The sequence below is a fragment of the Pleurodeles waltl genome, chromosome 8 (assembly GCF_031143425.1).
Source record: "Pleurodeles waltl isolate 20211129_DDA chromosome 8, aPleWal1.hap1.20221129, whole genome shotgun sequence".
In the NCBI taxonomy this organism is placed as follows: Eukaryota; Metazoa; Chordata; class Amphibia; order Caudata; family Salamandridae; genus Pleurodeles; species Pleurodeles waltl.
This window is the reverse complement of record NC_090447.1, coordinates 828,351,942-828,373,516: the sequence shown is the minus strand read 5'-3', so window position 1 is coordinate 828,373,516 and position 21,575 is coordinate 828,351,942. Positions and strand designations below refer to the sequence as shown.

The 21,575-nt window shown below is 45.0% G+C and overlaps 1 protein-coding gene across 1 annotated transcript in view; it reads left to right on the top strand.

The window, feature by feature from the left end:
* Positions 1-317: 317 nt before the first annotated feature.
* LOC138249169 (acetylserotonin O-methyltransferase-like) overlaps positions 318-21,575 on the top strand; it is a 640,042-nt gene continuing 618,784 nt past the window's right edge. The window contains exon 1 of the mRNA XM_069203173.1: positions 318-394. Coding sequence (XP_069059274.1) covers positions 323-394 — 72 coding nt within the window. The 5' untranslated portion in view covers positions 318-322. The remainder of the gene's footprint in view (positions 395-21,575) is intronic.

Below are 21,575 nucleotides of genomic sequence, written 5' to 3'. Positions count from 1 at the left end.
TGCTCTCAGCAAATCACTTTATTTTATTTATCTCCCTGTACCTAAAAAATAAAAAAATAAAAAACATTCTATAACATGAAGTGGTTCTCTTGAAAAACGCTTTTCTATCTTCAGTCCGTGTTCCGGCCATATAACAGGGCAAACAAATGTCTTCCTGGAAGAGGCTTAAATCTGAATTAGTTTACATTAACCGGGTCTCATCTCTGTTATCACAAGAGTATACAAAGTTTATCATTTCCAGACCTGGCCAATGAGTAATGAGTTAGAGCATTTATTCAGTGAATAAGGAGGTAAGTCAAATGCAAGTGCGTCAAGTAATAACATGTGCTCTGCAGAGGAACTGCACTATCCAAAGCAACTGCTTGCATACAGAGATGGATTTATTGTCTCCAAGGTAGGGAACGCCAGATAATGCAGAAATCAATATAACAAAGCTAATTACTTTTTAAATAATTTGTAAACTAAACCTGTCAGAAGTAGAAATATTAAAAGAAACGAAAATGGGTAATATCCTAACAGTAGCAGAAAAATATAATCAAAAAAGATAAGAAAGGCATGTTTCATATTAACAATACACTTAAATATGATGGATTCAATGCTGTGTAGACTGAATGAGATTAAAAAGCAAAGTACCTTAACATTTTGGGGCCTGATTTAAAGCTTGATGTGGGGGGGGGGGTGGTGCTACCTTGTCACAAATGTGCTTATTAAAACGCTGGCGGATAGCTATCAGATTTCTGAAGGAGTAGCCACCCACCAAACTTTAAATCAAGCCCAATGTATTGATTTCAGTAGAATGGCAAAGGCTCAAGTAGAAAAATGAGTGGGGACAGGGGTAACTCACGTAGACATGTACAATTATATAGCAGCAGGTGATAATTAACACGCCATAATGAAGGGGGCTCTGTGGAATTATGGCCCATATTTTTATACTTTTTAGCGCCTCATTTGCGCCGCTTTTTGACGCAAAAGCGGCGCAAACTTACAAAATACATTTTTGTAAGTTTGAGCCGCTTTTGCGTCAAAAAATGACGCAAATGCGGCGCAAAAAAGGTATAAATATGGGCCTATGTCTATTTTGCAGTGAGGAGTGAGATGTACACACCTAGACCCATCGTATACATACAGTGCATATATTCAAAGTATAACTGGCTATTTATTACGAGGGTTGACTGTAGGGAGACTCACTAGAGTCGAGGCCTTGAGGGGGTTGTCTCTGCTCCCCTCTTCCCTCAGCAATATTAATTAAAAAAATAATGTTCCCTGCGCACTTGCAAGTATGGTTTGTGCTATACTGTTTTTTTTAATGAAGTTTAGATATAAAAACAGATATTAAAGCGGAAGCAGAGGACAATTTCATTGTGTGATGGAGTGACGGTGAAGTGGATGGGGGTCCAAAAGAACCACATGAGAATGTCTCCTATACTTAAATAAAAAAAAGATGGGATTTGATCTTTGACCTATAGTAATATGTGTCGGAGTCTGCATTTATTATTTTACTTGAGCTAAATAACATGTTTTATCAAGCCACATTTATTATATTGTAATGTGCCCCGTTTATAATGTAACTATATTACATATTTTGATGTTCAGCATACTATGCTATTTATCACCAAGGCACTACCATAAAGTGTGGGAAGGGGTCATAATTGAGAGACGGAGTCTCGAGTGGGGCATGTTGCCCCTCCGCCCTCAACAATAGCCCTAAATAACATATGACTTTATGCAAATCTGCAGGTTGGCGCATACGCTCTTGTGCAGAAAAAATAAAATAATCCAACAGCATCCACAGTCCATAGGTTAAATTCGTGAACAACTGTGCTTTCCGATTACAGTAGCATGTTCACCTGTCATCTGATTCTACTGTAAACGGTGAGCGATTAAGCATCATTTTGTAAATCAGTTTAGGAGCCAAGTGGTCCTAACAAGGAAGTTGACATTTGCATTGTTCAACTTAATGAGTGACAAGGTTTCAGAACTCTAGAGATTAATTAGAAAGACTTCCGCTCAGATTTACAAACACTTTGCACTGTTTTTTTAATCACAAGAGTGATACAAACCAGTACAAAATATTTTTCAATTGCTTTCCAGCAAGACTTTTGACCATTGAAACGTGCCAAGTAGTAATTGTAGGAAAGTACCATCTTGCCTGGCATGTTACCCCCATTTTTCACTGTATATATGTTGTTTTAGTTGTATGTGTCACTGGGACCCTGGTAACCCAGGGCCCCAGTGCTCATAAGTGTGCCTGAATGTGTTACCTGTGTAGTGACTAACTGTCTCACTGAGGCTCTGCTAATCAGAACCTCAGTGGTTATGCTCTCTCATTTCTTTCCAAATTGTCACTAACAGGCTAGTGACCATTTTTACCAATTTACATTGGCTTACTGGAACACCCTCATAATTCCCTAGTATATGGTACTGAGGTACCCAGGGTATTGGGGTTCCAGGAGATCCCTATGGGCTGCAGCATTTCTTTTGCCACCCATAGGGAGCTCTGACAATTCTTACACAGGCCTGCCACTGCAGCCTGAGTGAAATAACGTCCACGTTATTTCACAGCCATTTTACACTGCACTTAAGTAACTTATAAGTCACCTATATGTCTAACCTTTACCTGGTAAAGGTTAGGTGCAAAGTTACTTAGTGTAAGGGCACCCTGGCACTAGCCAAGGTGCCCCCACATTGTTCAGAGCCAATTCCCTGAACTTTGTGAGTGCGGGGACACCATTACACGCGTGCACTACATATAGGTCACTACCTATATGTGGCTTCACAATGGTAACTCCGAATATGGCCATGTAACATGTCTATGATCATGGAATTGCCCCCTCTATGCCATCCTGGCATTGTTGGTACAATTCCATGATCCCAGTGGTCTGTAGCACAGACCCTGGTACTGCCAAACTGCCCTTCCTGGGGTTTCACTGCAGCTGCTGCTGCTGCCAACCCCTCAGACAGGCATCTGCCCTCCTGGGGTCCAGCCAGGCCTGGCCCAGGATGGCAGAACAAAGAACTTCCTCTGAGAGAGGGTGTGACACCCTCTCCCTTTGGAAAATGGTGTGAAGGCAGGGGAGGAGTAGCCTCCCCCAGCCTCTGGAAATGCTATGTTGGGCACAGAGGTGCCCAATTCTGCATAAGCCAGTCTACACCGGTTCAGGGACCCCTTAGCCCCTGCTCTGGCGCGAAACTGGACAAAGGAAAGGGGAGTGACCACTCCCCTGACCTGCACCTCCCCTGGGAGGTGTCCAGAGCTCCTCCAGTGTGCTCAAGACCTCTGCCATCTTGGAAACAGAGGTGCTGCTGGCACACTGGACTGCTCTGAGTGGCCAGTGCCACCAGGTGACGTCAGAGACTCCTGCTGATAGGCTCCTTCAGGTGTTAGTAGCCTATCCTCTCTCCTAGGTAGCCAAACCCTCTTTTCTGGCTATTTAGGGTCTCTGTCTCTGGGGAAACTTTAGATAACGAATGCATGAGCTCAGCCGAGTTCCTCTGCATCTCTCTCTTCACCTTCTGATAAGGAATCGACTGCTGACCGCGCTGGAAGCCTGCAAACCTGCAACATAGTAGCAAAGACGACTACTGCAACTCTGTAACGCTGATCCTGCCGCCTTCTCGACTGTTTTCCTGCTTGTGCATGCTGTGGGGGTAGTCTGCCTCCTCTCTGCACCAGAAGCTCAGAAGAAATCTCCCGTGGGTCGATGGAATTTTCCCCCTGCAACCGCAGGCACCAAAAAGCTGCATTACCGGTCCTTTGGGTCTCCTCTCAGCACGACGAGCGAGGTCCCTCGAATCCAGTGACTCTGTCCAAGTGACCCCCATAGTCCAGTAACTCTTCAGTCCAAGTTTGGTGGAGGTAAGTCCTTGCCTCACCTCGCTGGGCTGCATTGCTGGGAACCGCGACTTTGCAGCTACTCCGGCCCCTGTGCACTTCCGGCGGAAATCCTTTGTGCACAGCCAAGCCTGGGTCCACGGCACTCTAACCTGCATTGCACGACTTTCTAAGTTGGTCTCCGGCGACGTGGGACTCCTTTGTGCAACTTCGGCGAGCACCGTTTCACGCATCCTCGTAGTGCCTGTTTCTGGCACTTCTCCGGGTGCTACCGGCTTTAGAGAGGGCTCCTTGTCTTGCTCGACGTCCCTTCTCTCTTCTGGTCCAATTTGCGACCTCCTGGTCCCTCCTGGGCCTCAGCAGCGTCCAAAAACACTAACCGCATGATTTGCCGCTAGCAAGGCTTGTTGGCGTTCTTTTGGCGGGAAAACACTTCTGCACGACTCTCCACGGCGAGAGCAATCCGTCCACCAAAGGGAAAGTCTCTAGCCCTTTTCGTTCCTGCAGAAACCTCAGCTTCTTCTGTCCAGTAGAAGCTTCTTTGCACCCACAGCTGGCATTTCCTGGGCATTTGCCCATCTCCGACTTGCTTGTGACTTTTGGACTTGGTCCCCTTGTTCCACAGGTACCCTAGATTGGAAATCCACAGTTGTTGCATTGCTGGTTTGTGTCTTTCCTGCATTATTCCTCTAACACAACTACTTTGTCCTTAGGGGAACTTTAGTGCACTTTGCACTCACTTTTCAGGGTCTTGGGGAGGGTTATTTTTCTAACTCTCACTATTTTCTAATAGTCCCAGCGACCCTCTACAAGGTCACATAGGTTTGGGGTCCATTCGTGGTTCGCATTCCACTTTTGGAGTATATGGTTTGTGTTGCCCCTATCCCTATGTTTCCCCTTTGCATCCTATTGTAACTATACATTGTTTGCACTGTTTTCTAAGACTATACTGCATATTTTTGCTATTGTGTATATATATCTTGTGTATATTTCCTATCCTCTCACTGAGGGTACACTCTAAGATACTTTGGCATATTGTCATAAAAATAAAGTACCTTTATTTTTAGTATAACTGTGTATTGTGTTTTCTTATGATATTGTGCATATGACACTAAGTGGTACTGTAGTAGCTTCACACGTCTCCTAGTTCAGCCTAAGCTGCTCTGCTAAGCTACCATTATCTATCAGCCTAAGCTGCTAGACACCCTATACACTAATAAGGGATAACTGGGCCTGGTGCAAGGTGCAAGTACCCCTTGGTACTCACTACAAGCCAGTCCAGCCTCCTACATTGGTTGTGCAGTGGTGGGATAAGTGCTTTGAGACTACTTACCACTCTTGTCATTGTACTTTTCATAAGAGAAAAATATACAAAACAAGGTCAGTGTATATACACATAGCCAAAAAGTTTTGCATTTCCTCTTTTCACTCTTTTCTAAGTGCTGAAAAGTACTTCTAACTTTCTAAAAAGTTCTAAAAAGTTTTAAAAGTTTTTTTTCTCTGTCTTTCTAAAAGCTCTGACAAACTTTTTATCTTTTACTATCACTTTAACTCTCTCTAAAAAATGTCTGGCACAGGCCAAAATGTTGATCTGTCCAAACTTGCATATGACAACCTTAGCTGGAAAAGAGCAAGGAGTCTCTGTATAGAGAGAGGTTTGAGTGTAGGGAAGAATCCTTCCTTGGAACTGTTACTTAACATGCTTAGAGAACAGGATAAGGCCATAGGTGCCTCATCTGTTGAAAAAGTACCTAATAGTTCTCAATCTGATTCAGGGACTCCCCCAGGAAAAGATTCAGGAAAGAAACTTCCTAGCCTGCCCATTACTAGACAGTCTAGCATAGTTGGTAATGATGATGAGCCACACCATACAAATAGTGTTGTCTCACATCATAGCAAAAGCATTTATTCTCACCATACTGGTAGTAATGTTTCTGTTAACCAAGCTGTTAGGGTGGCTTCTGTAGGGGACAGGTCTCCTTCTGTTCATTCCCATCATACCTCTGTTTCTAGGAATGTCCCTCCCACCAACCCTGATGACAGAATGTTAGAGAGGGAACTCAATAAGTTGAGGGTGGAACAAACCAGACTGAAGCTTAAAAAGCAACAGCTGGATTTGGATAGACAGTCTTTTGAATTAGAGACGGAAAGACAGAAGTTGGGTTTAGATACCCATGGTGGCAGCAGCAGTATTCCCCATAGTCATCCTGCAAAAGAGCATGATTCCAGGAATCTGCACAAGATAGTTCCCCCTTATAAGGAGGGGGATGACATTAACAAGTGGTTTGCTGCACTTGAGAGGGCCTGTGTTATACAGGATGTCCCTCAAAGGCAGTGGGCTGCTATCCTATGGCTATCATTTAGTGGAAAAGGTAGGGATAGGCTCCTTACTGTGAAAGAAAATGATGCTAATAATTTCCAAGTTCTTAAGAATGCACTCCTGGATGGTTATGGCTTAACCACTGAACAGTACAGGATAAAGTTCAGAGAGACCAAAAAGGAGTCTTCACAAGACTGGGTTGATTTCATTGACCATTCAGTGAAGGCCTTGGAGGGGTGGTTACATGGCAGTAAAGTTACTGATTATGACAGCCTGTATAACTTAATCCTGAGAGAGCATATTCTTAATAATTGTGTGTCTGATTTGTTGCACCAGTACTTGGTGGACTCTGATCTGACCTCTCCCCAAGAATTGGGAAAGAAGGCAGACAAATGGGTCAGAACAAGAGTGAACAGAAAAGTTCATACAGGGGGTGACAAAGATGGCAACAAAAAGAAGGATGGTAAGTCTTCAGACAAGGGTGGGGACAAATCTAAAAATGAGTCTTCATCAGGCCCACAAAAACACTCTGGTGGGGGTGGTGGGTCTAAATCCTCTTTTAATCAGAACAAGGAAAAGAAACCATGGTGCTATTTATGTAAAATAAAAGGCCATTGGACAACAGATCCCAGTTGTCCAAAGAAAGGCACCAATGCTCCTACCACTACAACCCCTACTGCTACACATAGTGTCCCTACTAATAGCAGTGGTGGTGGGAGCAAACCTACTAATAGCCAATCCAAGGGAGTACCTGGGCTCACTTTTGGTAATTTAGTTGGGGTTGGCCTTGTTAGGGAGGCCACAGAGGCTGTGTTAGTCTCTGAGGGGGCTATTGATTTAGCCACCTTAGTTGCTTGTCCCCTTAATATGGATAGGTACAAGCAGCTACCCCTAATAAATGGTGTTGAGGTTCAGGCCTACAGGGACACTGGTGCCAGTGTGACTATGGTCATAGAGAAACTGGTCCACCCTGAACAACACCTACTTGGTCACCAGTACCAAGTAACCGATGCTCACAACAACACACTTAGCCACCCCATGGCTGTGGTAAATCTCAACTGGGGGGGGGTTACTGGTCCAAAGAAAGTTGTGGTAGCTTCAGATTTACCTGTAGACTGTCTATTAGGGAATGATTTGGAGACATCAGCTTGGTCAGATGTGGAGTTGGAGGCCCATGCAGCAATGCTGGGCATCCCAGGGCATATTTTTGCTTTGACAAGGGCTCAGGCCAAAAAGCAAAAAGGACAGGGAAGCTTGGATCCTGGAACAATGGACCAAGTGCTCCCTAAAGCTAGGGCTAGTAGAAGCAAACCACTTCCTACTATCCCTCCCTCTACAGTGGATTCTACTTCTGAGGAAGAAGAATTCCCTCCCTGTGCAGAACCTACACCAGAGGAGCTGGAAGCAGACACTGCTGAGCTTTTGGGTGAAGGGGGGCCTGCCAGAGAGGAGCTGAGTGTGGCACAGCAAACCTGTCCCACATTAGAGGGTCTCAGACAGCAAGCTGTCAAACAGGCTAATGGGGATGTCAGTGACTCTCACAGAGTTTACTGGGAGGACAACCTCTTGTACACTGAGCATAGGGATCCTAAACCTGGAGCTGCTAGGAGATTAGTGATTCCTCAGGAGTACAGAAAGTTCCTCCTAACACTGGCACATGACATTCCCTTAGCTGGGCATCTAGGACAAATGAAAACTTGGGACAGGCTTGTTCCCCTGTTTCATTGGCCTAGAATGTCTGAGGACACAAAGGAATTTTGTAAGTCCTGTGAAACCTGTCAAGCCAGTGGCAAGACAGGTGGCACCCCAAAGGCACCCCTTATCCCACTGCCTGTGGTTGGGGTTCCCTTTGAAAGGGTAGGGGTTGACATAGTTGGCCCCCTTGACCCTCCTACTGCTTCAGGCAATAGGTTTATCTTGGTGGTAGTGGACCATGCCACAAGATATCCTGAAGCTATTCCTTTAAGGACCACTACAGCTCCTGCAGTGGCAAAAGCCCTCCTGGGAATATTTTCCAGGGTGGGCTTCCCAAAGGAAGTAGTATCAGACAGGGGAAGCAATTTCATGTCTGCATACTTAAAGGCCATGTGGAAGGAGTGTGGTGTAACGTACAAGTTCACAACACCCTATCATCCACAAACAAATGGACTGGTGGAAAGATTTAATAAAACTCTCAAAGGCATGATTATGGGTCTCCCTGAAAAACTCCGCAGGAGATGGGATATCCTTCTACCATGCCTCCTTTTTGCCTACAGGGAGGTACCCCAGAAAGGAGTGGGCTTCAGCCCCTTTGAACTTCTTTTTGGACACCCTGTTAGGGGTCCACTCACACTTGTAAAGGAGGGTTGGGAACAACCTTTAAAAGCTCCTAAGCAGGATATTGTGGACTATGTACTTGGCCTCAGATCAAGGATGGCTGAGTACATGAAAAAGGCCAGTAAAAACCTTCAGGCCAGCCAAGAGCTCCAGAAGCAATGGCATGATCAGAAGGCTGTTTTGGTTCAGTACCAACCAGGACAGAAAGTGTGGGTCTTGGAGCCTGTGGCCCCAAGAGCACTCCAAGATAAGTGGAGTGGTCCCCACACAATTGTTGAAAAGAAGGGAGAAGTCACCTATTTAGTTGACTTAGGCACTGCCAGGAGTCCCCTTAGGGTGCTCCATGTCAACCGCCTGAAACCCTACTATGACAGGGCTGATCTCACCCTGCTCATGGCAACTGATGAGGGACAGGAAGAAGACAGTGATCCTCTACCTGATCTCTTCTCTTCCACAGAACAAGATGCTCTTGTGGAAGGTGTAGTTTTGGCTGATTGTCTTACTGCTGAGCAGAAAGATAATTGCATAAATCTCCTAGATCAATTCTCTGAACTCTTCTCTACTGTGCCAGGTACCACTTCTTGGTGTGAGCACACTATAGATACTGGAGACAGTTTACCTGTCAAAAGTAAGATCTATAGGCAGCCTGACCATGTCAGGGACTGCATAAAGCAAGAGGTCCAGAAAATGTTAGAACTAGGAGTAGTTGAGCACTCTGACAGTCCATGGGCTTCTCCTGTGGTTCTGGTACCAAAACCCCATTCCAAAGATGGAAAGAAGGAAATGCGGTTTTGTGTAGACTATAGAGGTCTCAACTTGGTAACCAAAACTGATGCTCACCCTATACCCAGGGCAGATGAGCTCATAGATACACTGGCATCTGCCAAGTATCTAAGCACTTTTGATTTGACTGCAGGTTATTGGCAGATCAAATTATCAGAAGATGCTAAACCTAAGACTGCATTTTCTACCATTGGAGGACATTACCAGTTTACTGTAATGCCTTTTGGTTTGAAAAATGCTCCTGCCACTTTTCAGAGGTTGGTGAACACAGTCCTGCAAGGGCTGGAAGCTTTCAGTGCAGCATATTTGGACGATATAGCTGTCTTTAGCTCCAGCTGGGATGATCACCTGGTCCACCTATGGAAAGTTTTGGAGGCCCTGCAAAAGGCAGGCCTCACTATCAAGGCTTCAAAGTGCCAGATAGGGCAGGGTAAGGTGGTTTATCTGGGACACCTTGTTGGTGGGGAACAGATTGCACCACTTCAGGGGAAAATCCAAACAATTATTGATTGGGTTCCCCCTACCACTCAGACTCAGGTGAGAGCCTTCCTAGGCCTCACTGGGTATTACAGGAGGTTCATTAAGAACTATGGCTCCATTGCAGCCCCTCTTAATGACCTCACATCCAAGAAAATGCCTAAAAAGGTATTATGGACAGCAAACTGTCAGAAAGCTTTTGAGGAGCTGAAGCAGGCCATGTGCTCTGCACCTGTCCTGAAAAGCCCTTGATACTCTAAAAAATTCTATGTCCAAACTGATGCATCTGAATTAGGAGTAGGGGCAGTCCTATCACAACTTAATTCTGAGGGCCAGGATCAACCTGTTGCTTTTATTAGTAGAAGGTTGACCCCTAGAGAAAAGCGTTGGTCTGCCATTGAGAGGGAGGCCTTTGCTGTGGTCTGGGCTCTGAAGAAGTTGAGGCCATACCTGTTTGGCACTCACTTCATTGTTCAGACAGACCACAAACCTCTACTTTGGCTAAAACAAATGAAAGGTGAAAATCCTAAATTGTTGAGGTGGTCCATATCCCTACAGGGAATGGACTATACAGTGGAACATAGACCTGGGAGTAGCCACTCCAATGCAGATGGACTCTCCAGATATTTCCACTTAGACAATGAAGACTCATCAGGTCATGGCTAGTCTTATTGTCCTTCGTTTGGGGGGGGGTTGTGTAGGAAAGTACCATCTTGCCTGGCATGTTACCCCCATTTTTCACTGTATATATGTTGTTTTAGTTGTATGTGTCACTGGGACCCCGGTAACCCAGGGCCCCAGTGCTCATAAGTGTGCCTGAATGTGTTACCTGTGTAGTGACTAACTGTCTCACTGAGGCTCTGCTAATCAGAACCTCAGTGGTTATGCTCTCTCATTTCTTTCCAAATTGTCACTAACAGGCTAGTGACCATTTTTACCAATTTACATTGGCTTACTGGAACACCCTTATAATTCCCTAGTATATGGTACTGAGGTACCCAGGGTATTGGGGTTCCAGGAGATCCCTATGGGCTGCAGCATTTCTTTTGCCACCCATAGGGAGCTCTGACAATTCTTACACAGGCCTGCCACTGCAGCCTGAGTGAAATAACGTCCATGTTATTTCACAGCCATTTTACACTGCACTTAAGTAACTTATAAGTCACCTATATGTCTAACCTTTACCTGGTAAAGGTTAGGTGCAAAGTTACTTAGTGTGAGGGCACCCTGGCACTAGCCAAGGTGCCCCCACATTGTTCAGAGCCAATTCCCTGAACTTTGTGAGTGCGGGGACACCATTGCACGCGTGCACTACATATAGGTCACTACCTATATGTGGCTTCACAATGGTAACTCCGAATATGGCCATGTAACATGTCTATGATCATGGAATTGCCCCCTCTATGCCATCCTGGCATTGTTGGTACAATTCCATGATCCCAGTGGTCTGTAGCACAGACCCTGGTACTGCCAAACTGCCCATCCTGGGGTTTCACTGCAGCTGCTGCTGCTGCCAACCCCTCAGACAGGCATCTGCCCTCCTGGGGTCCAGCCAGGCCTGGCCCAGGATGGCAGAACAAAGAACTTCCTCTGAGAGAGGGTGTGACACCCTCTCCCTTTGGAAAATGGTGTGAAGGCAGGGGAGGAGTAGCCTCCCCCAGCCTCTGGAAATGCTATGTTGGGCACAGAGGTGCCCAATTCTGCATAAGCCAGTCTACACCGGTTCAGGGACCCCTTAGCCCCTGCTCTGGCGCGAAACTGGACAAAGGAAAGGGGAGTGACCACTCCCCTGACCTGCACCTCCCCTGGGAGGTGTCCAGAGCTCCTCCAGTGTGCTCAAGACCTCTGCCATCTTGGAAACAGAGGTGCTGCTGGCACACTGGACTGCTCTGAGTGGCCAGTGCCACCAGGTGACGTCAGAGACTCCTGCTGATAGGCTCCTTCAGGTGTTAGTAGCCTATCCTCTCTCCTAGGTAGCCAAACCCTCTTTTCTGGCTATTTAGGGTCTCTGTCTCTGGGGAAACTTTAGATAACGAATGCATGAGCTCAGCCGAGTTCCTCTGCATCTCTCTCTTCACCTTCTGATAAGGAATCGACTGCTGACCGCGCTGGAAGCCTGCAAACCTGCAACATAGTAGCAAAGACGACTACTGCAACTCTGTAACGCTGATTCTGCCGCCTTCTCGACTGTTTTCCTGCTTGTGCATGCTGTGGGGGTAGTCTGCCTCCTCTCTGCACCAGAAGCTCCGAAGAAATCTCCCGTAGGTCGGCGGAATCTTCCCCCTGCAACCGCAGGCACCAAAAAGCTGCATTACCGGTCCCTTGGGTCTCCTCTCAGCACAACGAGCGAGGTCCCTCGAATCCAGCGACTCTGTCCATGTGACCCCCACAGTCCAGTGACTCTTCAGTCCAAGTTTGGTGGAGGTAAGTCCTTGCCTCACCTCGCTGGGCTGCATTGCTGGGAACCGCGACTTTGCAGCTACTCCGGCCCCTGTGCACTTCCGGCGGAAATCCTTTGTGCACAGCCAAGCCTGGGTCCACGGCACTCTAACCTGCATTGCATGACTTTCTAAGTTGGTCTCCGGCGACGTGGGACTCCTTTGTGCAACTTCGGCGAGCACGGTTTCACGCATCCTCGTAGTGCCTGTTTCTGGCACTTCTCCGGGTGCTACCGGCTTCAGAGAGAGCTCCTTGTCTTGCTCGACGTCCCTTCTCTCTGCTGGTCCAATTTGCGACCTCCTGGTCCCTCCTGGGCCTCAGCAGCGTCCAAAAACGCTAACGGCATGATTTGCAGCCAGCAAGTATTGTTAGCCTTCTTTCGGTGGGAAAACACTTCTGCACGACTCTCCACGGCGAGAGGGATCTGTCCACCAAAGGGGAAGTCTCTAGCCTTTTTCGTTCCTGCAGAAACCTCAGCTTCTTCTGTCCAGTAGAAGCTTCTTTGCACCCGCAGCTGGCATTTCCTGGGCATTTGCCCATCTCCGACTTGCTTGTGACTTTTGGACTTGGTCCCCTTGTTCCACAGGTACCCTAGATTGGAAATCCACAGTTGTTGCATTGCTGGTTTGTGTCTTTCCTGCATTATTCCTCTAACACGACTACTTTGTCCTTAGGGGAACTTTAGTGCACTTTGCACTCACTTTTCAGGGTCTTGGGGAGGGTTATTTTTCTAACTCTCACTATTTTCTAATAGTCCCAGCGACGCTCTACAAGGTCACATAGGTTTGGGGTCCATTTGTGGTTCGCATTCCACTTTTGGAGTATATGGTTTGTGTTGCCCCTATCCCTATGTTTCCCCATTGCATCCCATTGTAACTATACATTGTTTGCACTGTTTTCTAAGACTATACTGCATATTTTTGCTATTGTGTATATATATCTTGTGTATATTTCCTATCCTCTCACTGAGGGTACACTCTAAGATACTTTGGCATATTGTCATAAAAATAAAGTACCTTTATTTTTAGTATAACTGTGTATTGTGTTTTCTTATGATATTGTGCATATGACACTAAGTGGTACTGTAGTAGCTTCACACGTCTCCTAGTTCAGCCTAAGCTGCTCTGCTAAGCTACCATTATCTATCAGCCTAAGCTGCTAGACACCCTATACACTAATAAGGGATAACTGGGCCTGGTGCAAGGTGCAAGTACCCGTTGGTACTCACTACAAGCCAGTCCAGCCTCCTACAGTAATGCAAAGTAATTGCATTACTTAGGTCAAGAGGGTGTTACGTGGGTGGTACATGAGTATTCCTGTGCTGCCACCCTTGCTTTTTGATGCAAGACCCTATCTAATAAGAATAGCTGACAGGGTTTTGTGTCAGAAATTGGTGCCACTTAAAAGCAGGTGTTAAAGGGAGAAATACTTTAGTTTCTCCTTTATTTTCTGACTTTGCATGTGTGCTGCACAGTGCAGAACACATTGAAAAAGTCAGAATAGTTTTACATGTTGTCTAGGCAAAGTATTTTGCAATGTAAGGGAACTCTTTCATTACAAAACCTATGCTATAATCATGCACACACCCTTGAACTATTGCACAAAAGAGCGTGCGTGGCACCCAGCAGCAAAATTCTGTGCCAGCGCTAGGGAAACGGGAGGGCAGTGCCCTAATTCTGTAAATATGGTGCTCTCCTTATGACTTCTCAAACAATTCAGTGCAGCATTTTTGCCCACTGTGCTGCGTTGGTTGACCCTTTGGTAAATCTGGCCCCAGACTTGTTTTCTACTGGCGTCAAAATGTGTCCATGATGTAGTGATACGAGTTTCTTTCAATACAAAATAAAGTGAAAATAAATGCTGTTTAGTCTCCAGTGTGCTGAAACTATTTTCATGATGAAGGAATTATTTGTAGTCTATGAAGATATACTGGACTTGTAAACCCGTGTGCAGCACCAACCCAAGTTAAGTGCTGTGAGTCTGAACACTTGTGTGTGTCCCCTTCTCACATTGAACAAAAACATTAAAAAGCATACTTTCCACCCACACTCACACACAGACACAGAATTTTCACATTTTATCTCCAATGGGATATAAGTGGTTACACCAAGCTTTGACATTGACCTTCACTCGACTTAGAGCCTTCGCTTGCTTTAGTGCAAATTCATTCAGCACTTTAGTCATTTTTGAGAAATTAGTGTTCTAAAAATGTGTGGATGAGTATGGAAGGTTTAAACAATTATATATGTCTGCTCTGTTAAATTGTGATTTGCCTGCAAACCCAGTTTCATAGACAATTAGTGGGCCCAAATGTAAACATATAATAACATCTGATTGGATGAGGGAGTTTTTTTCACATGATTCAGTGTGGGTCAACCCGAAGAACGGTCTGCTGATTGAAAGTCTCTGCTCGGCTAGACCCAACTGAGAAAACTGTGTTTTTCCCCCTATTACTGAATGCATGGCTTTCTTCCGAAGCCCTGGAACAAACTGAAGGAGCCATAAGGGGATAGGGAGTTCATCCGCTAACCGACTGACTCAAGTGGGGTGGCTCATAGGGACCCCCTACCCCAAGCACAGTATTTTTTAATAGATACATTTTACTGCAGGGTTCATGGACCCAAGTTAGATTCTGTTGAGCTCACTGCATAGTTTCAAGATCCATGCACGGTGTGGTTATGACTTAAAATGGAAAACCCTCTCAACAGCTACACAAACTGCAGCTTCCATGCCAGTACAGTGCATACCCCTCTGTGCGCTCAAAGAAATATGGAAGGGCACTGTGGGGTATACATTCCAGTGCAGTGCCCTTCATAAGTATGTAAGGACACTGCAGTGCAGTGCATATCCCTCAGTGCCCTTACATACTTATGAAGGGCAACAAGGGGTATGCACTGCACTGGAGTGTAGTGCATAAGTATCAATGCCCTTTGATACTTATGTAAGGACAGCGGAGAAATGTGCTGCACCGCAGTGCAGTCCTCTCCTTGTCTAAACATGAACTTCACATCTAGCAATTATTATCAGACTCTGACCTTCGTCCAAGGCTTTTGACTGAAAGTTTGCTACTTTCATACTCAGAGCCTGAAGTTTTTCAAGCAGATCCTTCAGGGTTCATCATTTACAGCAAAAATCGAACAGGTAAACGAGGAGGTGAATTTGCTCATATAGCTTGGGCAGAATACCATTGTAGTATGTTCTTGTTCAATAATTTAAGATTGGCCGAGAAGATGGGATTTTGTGTCTAACTTTTCCTGAAAACCTTCCTTTCACTGGCATTTTGATCTACCGACCTCCTGGTCCGGTCTCAGAATTCGTAGAGTATTGGGATGAGGTGTCTTGTTCAGCGGCACTAAAGTACTCAAACTTGACTGTTCAGTCAATTTTAACTTGCATGTGGATACCAACACAGTGATTTTAGGGCTGGCGCTGGTTGAAGCCTTCCCAGCTTTATTCTGCACCAATTAGTCACTTATGCTTAGGGCCACTGGAATTATGCAGCAGCAAAAGGACAAATTATGTGGCAGGGTCAAGTAAATCATGCAGCAATTATAGCCACATTATGCGGCACAATGTGGCACATTTTGTAACTGTATAACTTCAATTATTTCAGCATTTTGAAACTTGGTAACAGTGTAAGGACATTGGTTGTGCCCCATTAGTACCAGTTTGAAATCCAAATATATCAATAAGCAACAGAAAGGTGACCAGTCAGGCTTTGCAAAGGGCCTTCCACTGCACAGCAACAGGTGTTGCTGCACATTTAGTAACATTTGAAATCTTTGAGCTAGAAACATTTTTTTTGTTAAAATCATCAGATTATGCGGCAGTTGATGGATTATGTGGCAAATATGGCAAATCCATAATTATGCGAAAATCGCCGCAGCCACACAATCGCATAATTCCAGTGGCCCTACTCATGTTACACATCAAAATGGGCATATACTTGATTCAATTTTATCCAATTTATCTTTGCCTCCTGACTTCCCTTTTCCCCTTCCCTGTCTGCCAATTATTTGGTTTCTTTTACATGAGGCAAGGCTTCTATGAAAAGTAGACCTCTCATTAAGGACTATTTGTGTAGGAAAGTCCTCCTTTTTGCCCTGGTCACCCCCACACTTTTGGGACAGCTACTGGTGGTTACTGACTCTTGCTGTGCCCTGGGTACTGCTTACCAGTCCCAGGGCCAGTGCTCTGTGTAAAGTGGATATGCAAAGTAGGCTAATTATAATTGGCAAAGTTAACCTACCTTTAAGTCCCTAGTATATGGTAGGGCATGGAGGTTTAGGGACCCCAGCATAGGTAGTGCCCCCATAGGTGCACTGCTGAAGTGCCCGGTGTCATTTTGAAGGCAGGCCTGCCTTGCTGGCTGCTTTTAAATTAAAGTTACATGCAAATTCGACTTTGGAATAAAAAGTAGTTCCAAAGTCTTAAACTACCTTATTTGTACATATAAGTCACCCCTAAGGTGTGCCCTATGTGCCCCTAGGACTGGGTGTCATGTAATTATAAGCAGGGACCTTATAAAAATAGTTTTATAAGCCCTGGTGAGGTAAAACAGCCAAATTTGTTTTTCCCTCATTGTAGTGAATGGCCTCCATAGGCTAGAATGGGGAGACTTTATTTTAATTTTAAAAGTCCCCTTAAGTAACAGATACCAAGAGTTTGGTATCACATTAATTGTTATGATAAATCCCACAACTCCCAGTTGCTGGATTTAATATAACTTGTTCAGGTAAAGAGTTTTAAACTTTACCTGAAAAGTTGCCATCTTCAGCACTGCAGTGTTTTTGCTGCTGTGCTCTGATTGGCCAGCCTTGATGAGGTGTATAGTGGCCTGGCTTCACACAAAGAGATGTGCCTGTGGGAGGAGGTCTCCCCTCAGCAGATGGTGAGGCAGGAAGGGGGAGGGCTGCCAAACTTGTCTTCAAAGGCAGAGAAGGACATTTGGAGCAACACAGCAACACCCCCACATCCTGCAAACCCAGACAATTAGGTGCCCCCTTGATTAGATTAGGAGAGGGCAGGAGAGGGGTGTGTTTAGGATTTTTAGCCACACCAGTGGGTGGGCTCAGCCAGATGTAACCTCCAAAAATCACTTTCAGCCATGATGGATTTTTGAGGAATGTTGCCTCATGGGATTCATTTTTGCCACACCTCCAAGGAAGTGGTCATCACAGGGGGAATGACCCTGCACCTGATTGCAGAACCAAGACCCCCTTGTTTTTCACCCAGGAGCAAGGATAAAACTGGCAGACCTGCACCCACACCTCAGATCCCCATCAGATTCCACCAAGGAAGAACCACAGGAGAAGAAGGACTGCCCTGCTGGACCACTGGCCTGCACCTGGACCCTGCACTCTGAAGGACTGCACCAGCTGCACACTTGGGCTTCATCACAAGAAGGACTTTGCCTTGCTTCAACGGGTTCAAGGAGGGACTCCCTGTTTGCTACAGGTGTAAAATTGCTAACCAGAGTCCCCTGTACCAACTCCTGAAGAAACCAACCAGCTGACCACTGTCCAGTGGCCAAAAAGGAGTTTGCGCCAGGTGCATTCTGGGAGTTGTAGTCCTCACCCCCAAGGATCATCTCAGAGCTTCTGAAACCTTGGGGTGAGCTGTGGACCACAAAAGAACCTTAAAGGAACATCTGGGAGAAGATCCAGAAGTTTGGAAAAGTTTGGAGAACTTTTGAAAAAAACCTCCATAGAGGGACCGACCCGCCGCGGCAACTATAGCAGACTTGCTTCAACCGTAACCCGGCCTGACCTGCAGGTTCGTCCCGGTGAAGAAAATCTCCCAAAAAGAGACTAAGTCCGAATGTAGGAAGTTGACCGGGACCTCCCAGCCAGCGTATAAGAGGAGGGCTCCAAGGACGTCGGATCAGGATCCAGGTTTACCCTGGTCAAAGGATTTTCACCTTGAAAAAATGACTAAGTCCAAAGGTAAAAATCTCCACCGAGGGCGTATCCGGGGAAGAGTTCCAGGAGGTCGGATTGGACTGGCAGGTTTGTCCCGCTGAAGAAAATCTTCAGAAAAACGACTAAGTCCGAAGGTAAACTTTTGACCGGGGCCTCCCGCAGTCAGTGGCCAATGCGGGCTCCATCCCGGTCGGCCTTAAACTTTGACTTTGCCCCGGTCGAGGTGCGACCAGATTGGCGCTTTTTGTTTCTAGGTGCTAGAAAACAATATTTCTTTAAAAATTCATATCTCTGGTTCCCCTTATCCGATTTTATTAGTTTTTGTGTGATTTTAAAGATAAAAATATAATCTATTTTTATAAATTGGTTTTGGATTTTTAAACTGTTTTCTGTGTTTTATTTAATTACTATTTTGTGGTATTTGAATGCTTTACACTCTGTCTCCTAAGTTAAGCCTTGTCGCTCGTTGCCAAGCTACCAAGGGTTGAGCTGGGTTTAATTTACTGAGACCTAACTGGACCTAAGTGGGGGTTAGTGGCCTATTGCTAAGTGTAGGTACCTGCCCTTACCAATAACCCATTTTCCAACAATTTGAAAGTAAGAGTTTGGAATAATGTTCATGTAGCAGATATATAACTTTTTAACGTCCTTGCTTTGGTCCTTGTTGTTTGCTGAGCTATTTAACATCTGTCTACATGGAACAACAACCTCTTTTGTCTCCTAAAAAATACACAACTGAAAAGAGATACCTTTCCTGTACCCTTGTTTACTCCTGAACTCTTGACCTTAAACACGTATTGCAAACAACTGGAGCTTCAGTGGTGAGGGAACTACAGCCCGGCGCAAGGACTGTTATGAACTGGATTTAAAAGAATTTCAGAAAGCCATTAGAAACATTCAGTCTTCCTTTTATGTCAATCACACTGTTGTGGCAGAAACTTCCTCGAGAGAGAATATTAAAATTGTAAAATTATATATGATCCTGATAGAGTGTAATTTCACAAACCATGGATCTGTAGATCTCTGTGAGAACGTATCCTCATGTTTTTTGCAGATAAGATCGTTAGGATCATGAGGGCCTTAATTCTTCAACTTCGGTTGTAGTTTCACCGGCAGTACAAGTTGTAGCTACTAGGGGGCAGATGTAAGAAAAGTGGTGCTGCATCTAGTGCAGCACCACTTTCCTTGTACCCCTTAGCGCCCCCCTACCACCACTATGTGTGTGCCGTATTTAAAATAAGGTGCGCCATGGCACAGGGTAGGGGGCAATAGCGTCATTTTTATTTTTACGCTATTGATGTACTCTGCAAGAGTAGTGCCAAAAGTTTGCCTGAGCAGGCGTTAAAAGTGCGGGAAAAAATGTTGCAAGAAAATCTCTTAGATATCCTTGCACCATTTGTTTTAGCCAATGGGGGAACACCAACCTTGCATACATTATGCCTGGCACAGGCATAATGTGGGGTAAGGGTTTACAAAGTGGTGCAATGCATGCATTGCAGCACTTTGTAAATATGGTGCAGGAAAAATGCCACTGTAGCACCGCCTTAGTGTAAAAAAAATGACGCTATGGCAGCGCTAAGATGGCTCTAGGGGTCTTAAATATGCCCCTAAATCTAGTGTGTAGTGCTCTTTGAATAACTTGAGACCTATCTCGCTAGCTCAAACTAAGCAAGCATTGCTAAGGTGTGAATCTGGCTCCCCCATTGATCCAGCCCCTTCTGTTCTATTTAGGTTAGCTGCTGAAGCTATTGTGCCAATCCTCAATCAACGTTTTAACTACTTGTTAGAATTTGCTGAAGTTCCTGCTTGCTGAAAGAGGGCTAAAATCATCCCTCTTTTTCTTTGATGATCCTTCAACCTGTCCAATTATCACCCTATTTCTCTGCTGCCTTCTGTTACTGAAATGTTGGAAAAGTTAGTTAAAGCTTTCCAGCCATTTGGGGATGAACAATCTATTTCACTGTAATCAATCAGGTTTTCACCTGCAACACAGCACTGAAACCTCCCTTTTTAGGGTCGGGCCTGCGAGTGCATGCGCTAGGACATGCATCTCACATGGAAGACACTTTTGTGTTCAGTAAAGGGCTTGGAGCCCGCCTGCAGTTCACCATTTGTTGCCTTGCATGGCACTCTTCTTTCTAGCCTCACAATTCCTCAAGGCATGTCTGGCATCAGTTCCGTTCCTTTGTGTGGAGCAGAACTCAAGCACTAATTGATTTCAACTTAATTAGTGCCTGTCTGCTGCTCCCAACATTATCGAGGTCCCCCCATGTGTGAAGTACACGTGCATTCTTTGTCCGTACAGGACATGCCTGTCCTGATCCCATGGCACACACAGCCTTCCAGCCTCCTTTTCATGGTAAAACGCAAACAAGATGATAAATCCAAAGGATAGAGATCCATTCATACCTGGTTGGCTCATTGCACCTTTATTTAGGTTAGCCATGATATACCGAAAATAACAATTTGCATGTTCTTAGCTTTCATATGAGATCATGCTCAGCACAAACTGAAGACGTTTCCCCCTAATGCCAAAACACACTATTAAAGGGACTGACTCTTTGCCAGATGTTTTTGAGTACAACAGTTATTCAAGCACCCCTTGCCCGTTTCACCGTACTTCATGAGAGTGTAATCGTGTGTAAATCAAGCTATTGAACGGCAAGGCTGTTCTCTCTGGATGCGAAATATTTTATGTTTGTTATGTTTTTTGTAGTTGTTGCAGTCATTTCGCCTAAAGCTTCACTTGTTTATTTTAAAGTTTACCCAATCATATTTTCTAGTTTTTTTCACGTTGTGTAGCTTGATGGAAATTCCAGTTGGTCTCTTCCAAATGTTTTTCTACTGGATATAACTTTTGATGCTTTCATTTTTCTTTACAATTGAGAGAGTATTCCTTTAAATTGCAGATTGCATTTCGAAACTGTTTATTAGCATTCAATGCTCTCTTTTGATCTCAGTTGGTATTTTATACTCCTAATTTGTTTTGTTGTTTTGAAATCATATGTACTCCAGAGCCTAAAACATTTATTTAACACTTACTACCCCATGTGGTGTGCTGAAGACTTGCTTACATGAGTAGCAAGCTAAGCCGTATAGGGTTTGTGGTTGGGAGGGTGTAGTCTTTTTTGATCCTATGTGGGAATTGTTTCCATGTCATGTGTGATGAACAGTGAATTGAGTTTATAGTGTTATGGGGTGCAGGGCTTAGCAATGTGATGGTTGAAGAGCTGTGAGAGAGAGGTATGACATTTATGGTTGTATTAGGCTGGTAGCTTTGCACAGTTCTGCAGGTATTTATGGTATTTGTAATGATCATAGCCCACTTTGAGGTATTTTGCTTAAAGTTTATGGTCCTGAGCAGGCAAAGAATGGAGTGCGAAATAGTGGGGATGGGATAGACTTTGTTACTATCATCCCATTTCTGAATGACATTGTGAAAGGTGAAGATTTGTGTATTGTTCTAGCTTCCTAAAGCGCTCCTATC